The sequence below is a fragment of the Vulpes lagopus genome, chromosome 9 (assembly GCF_018345385.1).
Source record: "Vulpes lagopus strain Blue_001 chromosome 9, ASM1834538v1, whole genome shotgun sequence".
Classification (NCBI taxonomy): Eukaryota; Metazoa; Chordata; class Mammalia; order Carnivora; family Canidae; genus Vulpes; species Vulpes lagopus.
The window spans coordinates 32921224-32935253 of record NC_054832.1 but is presented as its reverse complement, the minus strand read 5'-3'; the positions used below and the strand labels follow the sequence as shown (position 1 = coordinate 32935253).

General features: G+C 39.4%; 1 protein-coding gene across 17 annotated transcripts in view; it reads left to right on the top strand.

The window, feature by feature from the left end:
* RIMS2 (regulating synaptic membrane exocytosis 2) overlaps positions 1-14030 on the top strand; it is a 588301-nt gene that overhangs the window by 542906 nt on the left and 31365 nt on the right. The window contains exon 1 of one of the 17 annotated variants that reach the window (XM_041769582.1): positions 12977-13391. The exons of the other annotated variants lie outside the window; for them this stretch is intronic. Within the exon in view, the coding sequence (XP_041625516.1) occupies positions 13250-13391 (142 nt within the window). The 5' untranslated portion in view covers positions 12977-13249. Of the gene's footprint in view, positions 1-12976; positions 13392-14030 lie in introns of those variants that run through there. 17 annotated transcript variants of the gene reach the window in all.

The following is a 14030-nucleotide window of genomic DNA, read 5'->3' as shown; positions in this document are numbered from 1 at the left end:
AGGCACTGGGTAGGGAGAGAATGCGCAGCAGTGAATAAAACAGACATGATCTTTGTTCTAATAAAGGATTCAGTTGAGTAGGGCTCGGGAGAGAATTAAGTATAAGCAAATACATATGCAAATATAGCTTTAGAATAAAATTATTTAAAAAGAAAAGAAAAGGGTACCATGTGGGAGAATTAATATGGCCACTTACCTTGGATTGGATAGCTAGGAAAAGTCTTTTAGGCTAAGTCTTAAGAGAAGTCAGCCACTACAGAAGACCATGAGGCAGAAAATGTTTGGTCTGTTTAAGGAACAAACCAGTGTGGCTTCAGCCTGGTGATCAATGGGGAGTGTGGCTTGTGATAAAGTTGGAGAGGCATGCAAGACCCTTCAAGGTCATGCTATATGTTTGTATGATAATTGCAGTGAAAAGACATTGAAAGATTTTTAGGAGGGTAGGGACATAAGCCAACATATTTTTAAAAGATAATCCTGACTGCTTTATGAATAATATCTTGAGGGCAAGAGTGAAAATGACATGGAATAGAACTAAGAGAAATAGATAGGAGATCTGTTTTAGAGGTAGAATCAATTGAATTTTATGATGATTGAATGAGCAGAGGCAAACACTATAAAGGAAGGAATAATAAAGGATGTTCTGATTTTTGGTTTGAGCAAGTATTTGGCTGATGAAGTCATTTATTAAGAGAGGGAAGATGAAATTTCTGTGGGACAGCAAGACTAGTTTGAGAGATCTGAGATATTCTAGTAGTTGATGTCAAGTAGACAGTTATCAGCTCTGAAACAAATAAGAGATCTGTACTCAGTAATCTATTTGAGTGACTGTATATGGCTTTTAAAAGTGGAAATGGAATTGATCATCTAGGGGAAATATGAGAGAAGGGAGCCCAGGACTGAACCCTAAGGATGCGTTGAAGATGTTAAAGGTAGAAATTTGATAGAAAAGGGGCGCCTAGGTGGCTCAGTTGGTTGAGCATCCAGCTCTTGGTTTTGGCTAAGGTCATGATCAAAGTCCTGACATGGAGCCCCACGTGAGGCTCTATGTGGAGTCTGCTTGTCTCTCTCCCTCCCTCTCTTGCTCCTTCTTTGGCTGGCTCATGCATGTGCAAGCTCTCTCTCTTTTTCTCTCTCTTCCTCAAATAAATAAGTAAATGGAATCTTTGGGGGGAAAAAAGAAACTTGATAGAAGAGGTGAAGTCAGCTAAGAAGGTTGATGAGGAGGCACCAGAAAAAAGGAGGAAAATTATAAGAATGTGACATAAAAACAGTCAAGAGAAAATAGTGCTTTCAGATTGAAAAAGTAGTCAATTATGTAGAATGTTGCTCAGGGAGCCAGTAAGATGAGGACTTCAAAGTCTCATTGGATGTTCTAAAGAACAATTTTATTTTTAATTTATTATATTTTTGTTGGTCTACTCTTTTATAAGTCAGTTTGTGGCTCTAATGTGTTTGTGTGTGTATATGATAACCAAAGTTATTTATTTCCTTATTTTCCCCACTGGCTTTATTCTCCTGTTGAATGCTGTACTTTTCCAAAATTATGTGTTAGAATGTGATAGTCTTACAATTTTTAAAATTAATGTCCCATGATCTGAAAGTGTGGCAGTTACGGTCAAAACAGGAGCACTTAAGCTGTCTTTGTTTTGCTTTGGTGCTGATATCTTAAATGCTTTTAGCTTTGTGTACATGTTCTAAATACATCCTAGTCTATTATTATATCTTTATTTTTAGTTACATAGCATTACTTGATTTGTTTCCTTAGCTTTTCTACCTTATCAATTCAAATAATAATTGAGATTTACCTAATGGTCAGTTAATTAATAAATGATACTATCTACTACTTCTGCTTAGCACCGTACTTGGATGGTGCTAATATTTGTTTAAATTGTTTAAAAAAGAATAGTTGAATGGCCTATTAATTCTATTAAGCTAACAATCAGTTCTCTTTGTTAAACACTTTCAATAGATTACCTTTTCACAAGAATGTATTCATTGCCCCTTCACATAAATTTTTGTAAATAATTATTCAATATACATAAATGCAAAAAGGTTTTAAATTCAGTTTATTTTGGCTTCAACAGATCCTACTACTTGTAGCCTTTTATCTTCCTTATACTTTCCCACATATGAAATGGGCTCTAAACTAACAGGTTTTATGTTTTAGAGATGAATAGGTAGATTTTTCAAAAATACTTGAGAGAAAGTTACTGTATAAAACAATTGGCATGCGTTAGATCTAATATCTAAAAACATGACAAAAATTAAACCATGAGAAATGCCTAATGTAGGTGCCAGAAAAGTTTTTCATCCCTGTTACACTACTGTTGACAGTCAATAATTGCTTCATTGCTATAAATTTTTTTAAAGATTATTTATTTATTCATGAGAGACAGAGACGAAGAGGCAGAGACACAGGCAGAGAGAGAAGCAGGCCCCACGCAGGGAGCCTGACATGAGACTCGATCCTGGGACTCCAGAATTATGCCCTGGGCCAAAGGCAGGTGCTAAACTGATGAGCCACCCTGGGATCCCCGCCATAAATTTTTAAAATAGGCACATACAGAGAATATTATAGAAAGCATATAATTGGAAGAATTTTCTTATAGTCACTGATCATTATAGTAAGAAATACATGTTGATAATAGATTCTCAAAGGATTATTTAGTTTCCAGTGTTGTTATACATTTTTCTTAATGCATCCCATCATGGGATACAAAATATGATCTTTCTCCCTCACAAAAAAGCTGTGTTAAAAGGAGGGATGTAATATGCAGAGACAAAGAGGACCCTCAGTTATGGAGGGCATTTCCCTCTGGTCATTCAGGTCAAAAGTTCAACCACAAGGCAGTGAAGCAGAGGAGACTTGATGGTTTGACAAACCCCAGGTGAGCACGGGATCAGAGCAACACAGTGAGATTGGGAGTAAAGTTGAGATAAAACTAAAGATGGAGGTACGGTTCCAATCTAAGAATAAGGAGGTGAGCTCTAGCTCTGCAAAGACTGGAGCAGACTGTGTCTTAGATGGTTGCTGAGGAGCTGTTCACCTCCTGTGATGACTATGTTATTTACTCCAGAATGGGATACTTCTACTGCATGCACTTCCTATGTGGCTATAGAAGGCAGAAAGTGTACCCTTTGTCACCCAATCCTTATCTGTAATCTGAAGTTGAGAATAAAAATGAATCCATTTAAAAAATGAATTTTAAAATAGAACATTTTTATATTGTCTTAAAATTGCAGTTACGTTGAATTGTGACAAACTGTGTAACAATTACATTTTTAAGGTCACTGTCCTTGAAAAGTATCTTTTAGTATTTGTTCAGACACAATATAAGATTTTTTAATATATGAAGTTTTTATTATTGCCTCACCAGAGAACCTGTAAGACGTTGCCTTCATAATGTGAAACACAGTATTATTTGAAATGAAATTAGGAGCTAATAACATGAATCATGAAGCAACAGCTTTTTTCTGGATGTTAAATCAGTGCCAGATAATCACAGACATAAAAAAAATAAATGCGTAACAGAAAATTAAGGAACTCAGATATTCTATACCACAGTTTTTCTGTGTCCAAATGCTGATAGTGACTAGACTATAAATATTTTCAGAAAAGCTTTTTGGATAGTGTTGCCAAATTTTAAATAAATTTGGATACTTTTTTAGTCTTAAATAAAATTGGATACTTTTTTAGTCTATAAATCATGCATCAAGACTGTGGCTCCTCCTCAAATATCTTTTCACAATTTGTTGTCAAGTATGGGAAAGGCAGTTGGGATTTGAAACACTATTCTGTTAAGGGTTTGAATGGCTGGGATTGCCAAGCCAAAGAATCCAATTTATAACGCAGCGTTCTAGAAGTATTACAGAATATTCTACTCCCTTAACGTAGAACACATATTGATTTGCCTCTCTTTATAACTGCTTGTATTTATTGGAGAGTTTCTGTATGACACTACAGATTTACCTCCGAGACTGTTTTCCCTGGGGAATAGTCCCCTGTCTTGTTAGACTTGAGCTTCTCACCTTATTGTGGGAGTATACATAATGCACAATGGAATCATTAGGTGGAATCAGCTTGAACTGAATTTTAGGGAGGAAACATGTTTAATCTGTATTGTTATTTCCTGTTATGAAGTTTCAAATCAACAAGACCGACAAACTGTTACTTCCAGACGCCTTTTTTAACATTTTAACATAGAGTGCCTGAGATGAGAATCAGCTGATGATGATTTGCCTAGTTTGGTTTTCAAGTTTGCCACTTGGCACATGGTCTGAAACAGTTCACCGAATGTACCGAGCAACACAGAGATCTACTTTCAGGCAGCAGTTCACTTATGCCCAGTCTAGGTGATGTTTGACCTGGATCTGTATACAGGAAGATTCTCCATAGGCTTTTTTTTTTCCAATACGCTATTAAAGATCGGGCGGTTTTTAATGCTTTGACAGAATCCTCATCCTTCTCTACTGCCTTTGGTCTTTGGTTTTTAGCAACTTTAAATGACTTTGTTGCAAATCTTCTGCCTTTATATATGATGAAAAATAATTAAGGTGCCTACAATTAATAAGTTAACTGGACAGTTGAGTCAAACTACCTGTGAAAACTGTTGAATTCTCCATTGTATGTCAGCATGATATCAAGCAGCACTAAAATGTATCACCATTTATATCTAACCAATATATGACTCAGTTAAACAAAATGTGCTAATCAGAGTCTTCACTGCCATGTGTGTTGAAGTGAATACATGAAGTTTAGCCAGTAAAGAAAAAGAACAAAGAGGAACAAGTAGGAACTAGATTTACTTGTGATTAAGGAAATACCTCCGTTTTCCATGCATAGGTAATTATTATTCTCATCACACTGTGGTGTAAGGAGGAAATGAATGATGAGTAAATGAATACCGAATAAAGAAATTAATGATGAATAAATGAATAAGGCAGCTAAATGCACACACTTTTAATAAATATTGTGTAGTTGGGGGCATTGGTACCTGAAACTTACATAAAAGTTTTAGATCTTGCTGTATGTTTATGCTCACAAAATCTTAAGATGCTTTTGATTTCGTAACGATATGGGACATTACTAGGCAATGTTCATCTAGAATTCCAAGGGAGTTACAGTAGAAGAAATACTTCTCTCTTCTCTCAAATGTTTGGAAATGTTCTTCTAACATTACTACAAATGCCTTGTATAAATTTATCACAAAGCCAGAACATGGGTTAGAATAGTAGAACAGAATACAGGAGCAAGGAGCACCTCAAACTTGGAAACCATCCTTGCCACTAATGCTACCCTGAAGGACTAGAAAGAGGGAGGTCCTCATGAGAAGCCCTAACCCTTACCCACTTTCACATATTCAAAATAGGCGTGTTTAGTTGGTATTATGGTTAGGATAAAGAGACTTATGTTTTCAAAGTTGGTCACCCCATTTTCACCTCAAACAGTCTTCAAAATGCAGCTCAGATATCTTTTCTTCTGTGAAGGCTTCTTTGGCCCATCTAAATAATAATGTCACTTCCTGTTTTATGTCACCAGAGTGCCTAGAACTTATCACAAATATACTACTTATTCTCCTATACTGCATTTATTTGTTTTTCTTGTCTGTGTTACCCTCCCTATCTCCTACCACCAGACTCTGAGCATCTTGAGAGGCAAACACATGTTTTGTGTAATTCTTACCAAAGATCCTAGAAAAGAGTCTTGCATCTGGTGCCCAGTAAATATCTGAATGCTTGAGGAAATGAAGTGTGAAGGTCATCACACATTAGAAAGGAAACTGTCTGAATGATTGAAACATAATGATATTTCATGAACTTCTTTTTTCCCTGGCCCTAAACAAGTTTTGGTAAATGTCACTTTTTCTAATCTACCTGTCAGTCTCCAATTATCATTGAATCATGCTTGACCTTATCAGTGAAATAAAGTGTTTCCTTTTTATATGAATATTTTAGTTTTTCTTTGAAACTGGCATTTCACATGACTGTTGTAAAACTTGTGTAGATGGTATGTAGAAAGTATATAGAAGGTACGAGCATTCTTTTTCTAAATTTTGGCTTATAAATGACTCCATTTTATTTTGGGAAGTATACTTTGAGGGGCTACCAAATACCAATAAGTTACAAATCTCATGAGGGTATATTTCCTATTTTCTCTGAGGCTGACTTCATATGGTTCTGTCTGAAGTCATCCCTGTACACTGACTCCTAAAATTCTTGAGGACATTTAGTAAGAGTTTTGGATTCCTGGTGAGAGCTAAATGAAGACTTACATAAATATGTCATATAATGAGACAGAACTACTGTGCTAAATCTTCTTTGTTATGGATGGAAAAACATTTCTTATTGGCAGCCCCTTGTCTAATATTGATATCAGAAGGTTCTCTTGCGCCATGTTATTTAGCAGTTAATAGTATCGATTATACAGTCATCTGAGTGGCATAGTCGGTTGAACATGGACTCTTGGTTTCAGCTCAGGTAGTGATCTCATGGGTGTTGAGATGGAGCCCCTCATGGGACTCCATGCTCAGCAGGGAGTCTGCTTGCGATTCTCTCCCTCTACACCTCCCCCAATTGCTCTCACTCTCTTTAAAATAAGTAAATATTTTTTAAAAAACAGTATGGATCATACAGCCAGAAGACCTGGATTCAAATCCTGGATTTGCTACTTGTGATATTGGGCAAATTATATGAGTGTTCATCAAACTTCATGGGCTTAAATTCTGGTTTAATTTCTTTTTTTCATTTTAAGATTTTATTTATTTACTCATGAGAGACACAGAGAGACAGAGAAGCAGAGACACAGGCAGAGGGAGAAGCAGGCTCTATGCAGGGAGCCTGACATGGGACTTGATTCCGGGACTCTAGGATCACGCCCTGGGCTGAAGGCAGGCCCCAAACTGCTAAGCCACCCAGGGATCCCTAGTTTCATTTCTTAATAACCTGTGTGACCTTGGGCAGGAGATTTACTCTCAATGTCTTTCAGTTTTCTCTCGTCTTTTTTTTTTTCAGTTTTCCCATTTGTAAAATGAGGATATTAATAATCGTATATCTCTCATGTGTGTTTATTAGGTGAATTCATTTTCTGATTATGTACAATTGTTTAGAAAAAGACCTGGAATATAGTGGTATATAAATGTTAGGTTATTCTACTAGAATGCGAGCTGCATAAGGACTTCATTGTCCGTTTTTGTTCACTGTTACATCCCCAGTAACTAGAATGGTGTCTAGCACGTGATAAGCACTTAACATATATTTATTGAATTAGTGTACATTGCTTTTCCTGTCTGTGAAATGAGAATAATGAGAGTAGCTACCTTATAGAGTGTTTATGAGCATTAAAGGAGGTAATGCTTATGAAGAACATAACACAAGCTATTATCATTATTACTATACATACAGGGCCATAAGTAATATTAGAATCCAAATATTTGTTCTTTCCCTATATCATCAAGCTATTCTGCTTTTTTGACTTGTAACTTTGATCTTAAGAGTTTTTAATCCTTCGTTCTTCAGTGAACTTTTACTATTGTTTTTTAGCCTAATTAAGAAATTAATTTGCTTACTCCCATGGACATTTTCTGTCATAAGATAAAGGCAAATATTATCCAAAATCTCATTACTGAATAATGAAAATGCTGATCCTTTAATTTTTCTTTTTTTATCTTCTTGTATTCTAAACATCTTTTGACTTCATCAACCTTTTGTGAAAGTTTCAGGTTGCCCAGTTGCTAAAGTGTACCATCTCCTATTCACTTTGTAAATCTGCTGAGTAAACAACCAAAACTTCATTGTAAAACTGAAAAATCACAAAGGCTTACCATTTATTTATACTATGTTGACATTAACCAGGGGATGAGAGAAAAGATAGTATAGTTTGGATTTCATATTCAAGTCAAGGGTAATTGCCCAAGACTATTAAATACTTTTAGCGATCTGAAGTCAACAGAAATGTTGATTATATGGATTTGATCTCTCAGGACTTAAATGTGAAGTTATTTTATGACAGGAAAGAACATATAATTTTAGGATTCTGAGAGTTGGTTTTGAATTAAAAAAAACAATATTTTGTTTTATATCCATAAATATTTCTATTTAGCATAGAATCATTGCTGTAAGGAAGAATAATTCACAGTGGCAAAAGTAATTGACTTCAATTGTGAAGACTGGAGTAGGAATCAATTTCCATGTTATCAAAAGCAAATGTATACTAAGAGGCTAGTCTGAACTAGCATGGCTCTAGAACCTATCCTGAACAATTCTAGCAACCAATCATTTCTAGGTTGGCTGGAAAACACTATATGGTGACAGAACTGCCAGATGGGTACTTTTTCTGTTTCTTTTTAGCGTATCTACCTCCGGGCCTTGCTGTTTGTTTTCTCTACTACTTCTCTCAGGGACTTACTTTTTTTTCTTCCTTTCCCTTTATTAGATCATTTATATTCTCATCATCCTCACCTACATCATTTCTAGCATAGAAAAGGGCAGAGCTGCCAAGGCACAACTGTGTTCCTGATTGAGTTAATCTGCAGTCTAGACACTATATAACTACTTTATGTAAGAACTGTTTTATATATCCACTTAAGTGACCAAGTCTCTATTTCAGGAATTAACTAATTTAATATACTTAAAAATTTTGGTGATTTTTTTTTGAGAAACTACTAAAACATCAGAGACATAAATGACATGTATTCTAGACCTGTTAGAATTGATGGATATGATTTTATTTTAAAAAGCAAACAGGGCAGCCCAGGTGGCTCAGCGGTTTAGTGCTGCCTTCAGCCCAGGGTGTGGTCCTGGAGACCGGGGATCGAGTCCCACGTCGGGCTCCCTGCATGGAGCCTGCTTCTCCCTCTGCCAGTGTCTCTGCCTCTCTCTCTCTCTCTCATGAATAAATAAATCTTAAAAAAAATAAAATAAAAAATTTTTAAAAATTAAAAGCAAACAGATTTAACATTGGTATATAGTTAGAATAAACAATATGGTTCTATTTTCAGTATTTATTCTCTCTTGAATCAAATAATTTACTGTCTAATTCATACTCTATCATCTATTTTTGTATAAGTATACATGGTATGAGACACCTGTGATACAGTATACAGGGCATTGAACCTGAAGTCAGAGCCCCTGAATTTGAGTCATGTTCTGCCACTTTTTTTTTTAATTTTATTTATTTATTCATGAGAGACACAGAGAGGGGCAAAGACACAGGCAGAGGGAGAAGCAGGCTTCATGCAGGGAGCCTGATGTGGGACTCTATCCCAGGACTTCAGGATCACACCCTGAGCCAAAGGCAGGCGCTGAACCTCTGAGCCACCCAGGCGTCCCTTATTCTGCCACTTTCTAATTAAGCAAGTAATTTCATGTTATTGAGTCTTTACTAGATCATTTGTAAAGAAGAACTAGTGATGGCATTCTCGGGGTTTATGTAAGAATTAAGGAGCATAATTGGTGTGATACATTTCATATTCAATGAATAGAATGCTATAATAATATATGCCAGCTATATTTATATATATTTTCTTCAAAAATATGATTTTTATATTTAATGGTAGAACCTATTTTCAAGGCTACATTGTGCTTTTAGAAGGTAATTTATTGTGTATATTTGTGACTCACTTTTTCTCTGATTATATTTGGATGAATAAGAAAGTTATAAATAATTAAAATATAGGATTATAATGATTCTGGAGTTACACTTAGTTTTATATAATGAAACTATCTAATGTCCCATCATTTGGGAACTACATCCAAAGCCATCTGAATATGTATTCTGGTATGGAGGGGGGACATGTGTAATCTTTTATCAGTGATAAAAATGGTTTATTTTTTATGTGAATTTTTAAATTCCTTTGGGAGTAGGAGTACTTATATCCAAATGGAATAAGAAATAATCAACTTGCTGAAAATCTGTAAACCAAAACTATGATTTATATAATATTGATTATACATAGGCAAGCAATTGAACATAGGGCAAAAAGAAGTAGAATTATAAATGTTCTCAATAAGTTCAGTGTATGCCACAAACTGTCATTCAAGACTAGAAGCCTCTATCTATGATTGTGCTTTGTCTCTTTAATCCCCCTGTGCCAACATTCTGCTTTTTCCTTAAAGCTTTCTTCTTGAAATAAGGTGATTTTCTTCTTTCTTTAGTTCTCCCTACTTCTCCTTTTGCCATTATCTCTAAGATTCTAACTATAGGAAAAAATATCAAAAAGCTTCCCCAGGACAACTATGTTCTAAAACTCTAAGAGGGAATTATGCTCCATCAGAAATAGGTGCATCTGGATTATTCTAGACTAACTTCATGGTCCAGAAAGCCAGTTCATTCACACAGAGAGGCAGGGCCCAAACAACTCAGACATGACCACCGTTTCAGGTTTTATATTCCCTTTTCCCCTGCAATCACCAGTAGAAACCCAAGATATTCCCCTCCAAAGTTACTTTCAGCTGTCATTCTGATGTCCCTGGATGCCAAAATAAGAGTTTCCACCCTTGGCCAATTTGTTTTTCTAGGATTCTCCTACTGAGGCCTTCTTCCTTGATACTTCCCTCTTGACCACAACTCAGTGCATACATACGCATGCATGCACACGTGCATACATGCATGCAGACGTGTTCCTAAAACGATTGATACAGTTACTACATGGGTTAACGTCTACTATTTTATTTCATTTTACTTTTTAGAATGCTGATCAAAACTTAATAATTGATTTTTCAGGACTCACTAGAAATTTGTGACCTACAGTTAAAGAAAAATATTAGATGACTTTCAATAACTTTTTCACTGCAAAATTTTATGATTATCTTGATTTTTATGGTGAAAATTTTGTTTAATAACAAAGCCTCTGTTCTCTGAATAAAGAAGCAATATGGTATGAAAAAGTGCTCTTAGAGTTCCTGGCTTTATCAATGTTCTATTGAAATGCTGATATTTTGCAAAAGTGAATAATGAACAGGAAATTGAACTAAGAAGGAGTTATGGAAAGGACAAAAGCCTATCAGAAAAACTAAATCGAGAAACCTGGATAATCCTAAGCAACTAAAAGTTATGTGATGGCATGCTTAATTGTACTGAAAGTTTCCAAATTTTTAGAAAGATTTGAAAGGATTATTTACTTGAATGCAATTTTTAATACCTTCTAAATTGTGATGTCTAGCGGCCAGAGACTTCAACATACCTAGAAGTTCCTGTGCAATCCGTCCCTTTCTCTGCCTCTGATCTCTCTGACCTCCTTTTCTTCCCTCTCACTTGCCCCACTGCAGCGGCACTGGTCCCTTCTGCTGGTCCAGGAAACACCTGGAACCTTCCCACTGCAGGTTCTCTTTGCCTCAAACTCAGTCACTTCCTCACATACCTGAATGGCTAACTTCCTCAGCTTTTTCAAACCTCTGTTCAAATGTCACCTGGTCAATGAGGCCCACTCTGACCGACCTTTTTTTAAATTAGACTGTCCTATCCCTCTTTTTTTTTCCCCATTTGCATTTTTCCCCTTTTTAACACTATGTAATTTACTGATTTACTGTATCTGTCTCCCCTACTAGAATGTAAGCTCCACAAGAGTAGGGATTTTTTTTATCTGCTCTGATCATTATCGTGCCCTAACTGGTACCTAGCATATACAAGGAGCTCAAGTGATACTGAGTGTTTGAACTCCCAGTACATCAAGCAAAGAACTTGTATATATGTACAAACTACCTAGGAAATATTTATTAGGAAATATTTATTGTATGAAAGAACTATTTTTTTAATTTTTATTTATTTATGATAGTCACAGAGAGAGAGACAGAGAGAGGCAGAGACACAGGCAGAGGGAGAAGCAGGCTCCATGCACCGGGAGCCCGACGTGGGATTCGATCCCGGGTCTCCAGGATCGCGCCCTGGGCCAAAGGCAGGCGCCAAACCGCTGCGCCACCCAGGGATCCCCCCCGAAAGAACTATTTTAGATGGTAACATTTACGTTTTACAAGACACTTTTGAAGTCCCCTATTACACATACCCAAGAATCCAGCCGAGACATGGTTAAGACTGGAATTGTTGTACCCTACCTTCCCACCCTCCCTAGATAAAGAAACTGAGAGTTTGAGTGGCTGGTGTAAGCCACAAAAAGTGGGATCATCTTCTGACTCCTAGTAAAATGAAATTATGGTTGCTTCATAACCTGTGGTAGAGATTTGCAATATATAGAATGTGATGTGTTATTTCACTTCTAAACCGTTTTGTTTCTAGTATGTTTGTGTTGCTTCCAACTTCATGTTAAGAGATGCTATCTTTTATTTAGATGTTAAAGCGTTTCAGTGTTTACTGTCATTCTTAGCAACACCAGGTAGTAGATTATTTAATTTTTTTTAAAGATTTTCTTTATTTATTCATGAGAAACAGAGAGAGACACAGGCAGAGGGAGAAGCAGGCTCCATGCAGGGAGCCTGATGTGGGACTCGATCCCGGGTCTCCAGGGTCTCGCGCTGGGCCGAAGGCAGCCCCGCCCCTAGATATTTAATTTAGAGGAAGAATGCGTTAAACGTCCTGAAATTAAAGCGAAGTTGATAAGCATCAAGGTACTTTTTTAAGTGTTGGTACTTTTTCAGGCTTTTGGATGGGTTTTTTTTTTTTCCTCTGTTGACTTTTTAAAAATAAAGACAGAAGGCAAAAGAGAAGGCGTTAATGCTAGGGTTTTGTGGACTCTGTGACAAATTGGGGAGCCTTGTGTTAGGATTTAAAGAAAATCTCAGAGTTTCCCGTCTGTGCTTGAGGAGCCTTAACAAATTGTAAGTGAAACTGGGGCAAAGGGCAAGTCCTGCCCGCCGCGTACCTGACGGATCACCCACCCGCGGCGGGCAGGCGGCCGCAGGGGCTGCCCCGGGTGCTAGTCGCCCGCGGCCCTGCGCGCGCCCCGAGGCCCCCGCCCCCGCCCCCGCCCCCCGCCGCCGCCGCTGATTGGCGGGAGCGCAGCCGCGCGGCGGCCCGCGGCGGGGAGAGGGCGCCCAGACTCCGCAGCCGCCGCCGGGATCCTCCGCCCGCCCCGCGACACCTCGGACTTGGCCGCCGGTCGCCGCGTCTCCGCCGCCGCCGTCTCGCCCCCCCCGCCCGCCCCCTCCCCTGCAGAGCGGGCGGGCGGCGTCCGGACCGGACCGGACCCCCGGGCCCCCGCCGCGCCGTCCGGCCCCCGAAGCGCCTCGGCCGCCGCGCCCCACCGCCAGGACGCCTCGCATCTCGTACCGCGGGAAGAGCGGGTCCGCGTCCAAGATGGGCCGGCAGGGCCCGGGGGGCGCCGGCGCCGCGGGGCGCTCCATGCAGCGCTCCCAGAGCCGGAGCAGCCTCTCCGCCTCCTTCGAGGCGCTGGCCGGCTACTTCCCCTGCATGAACTCCCTGGAGGAGGACGAAGGAGGTGAGGCTGTCCGTGGCTGTCTGTCTGCTCGACGGGCTCCCGGGGGCGGGGGGCGGGGGGCCGCGGCGTCGTCCCTGCCCCGCCGGGCTCTCCCGCACTGCGCTGCGGCCGGAGACCCCCGGGCGCCGGCTCAGCGGCCAGGCTCGTCGGCGCTTGGACCGAGAGCTCCACCGGCGCGGACTGGGGACACCGCTTTCCTAGAGAAGTTCGTCATCATCAGGTGCTTGCGAGTCGGGCCAGGGGGTAGTCTGGCGGGGGGCAAGGCTGCCGCCGCCCGCTGAACCCCACAGTGTCTTTGCACCCGCAGCCTCCGCGTTAGCGCAGGGCCTGGAGGACCGAGTCCTCAGAAATCAAGGGGAGAGGCAGCAGGAACTTTGAAGTGGGAGTCTCAGCGTGTGTAAATTCAAGATCCAGATGAGGGGAAGAGGTGATACAATGGACAGGTCGAGGTTGACGGTACTAGAGGCTGGTTTTTACTCTGGACACTGGAAGCCGTTCCAGGGCATGCAGGGTGCTGTCAGCCTTACCGTGGGTTGTCTATCCCTGGGGCTAAAGGATGCCAGTATAATTGAGCTAAAGAGGAAAAACTCACTCCGTAAACTTCTCACCGAGTGATATTTAAGACCTTCATGAAGTTTT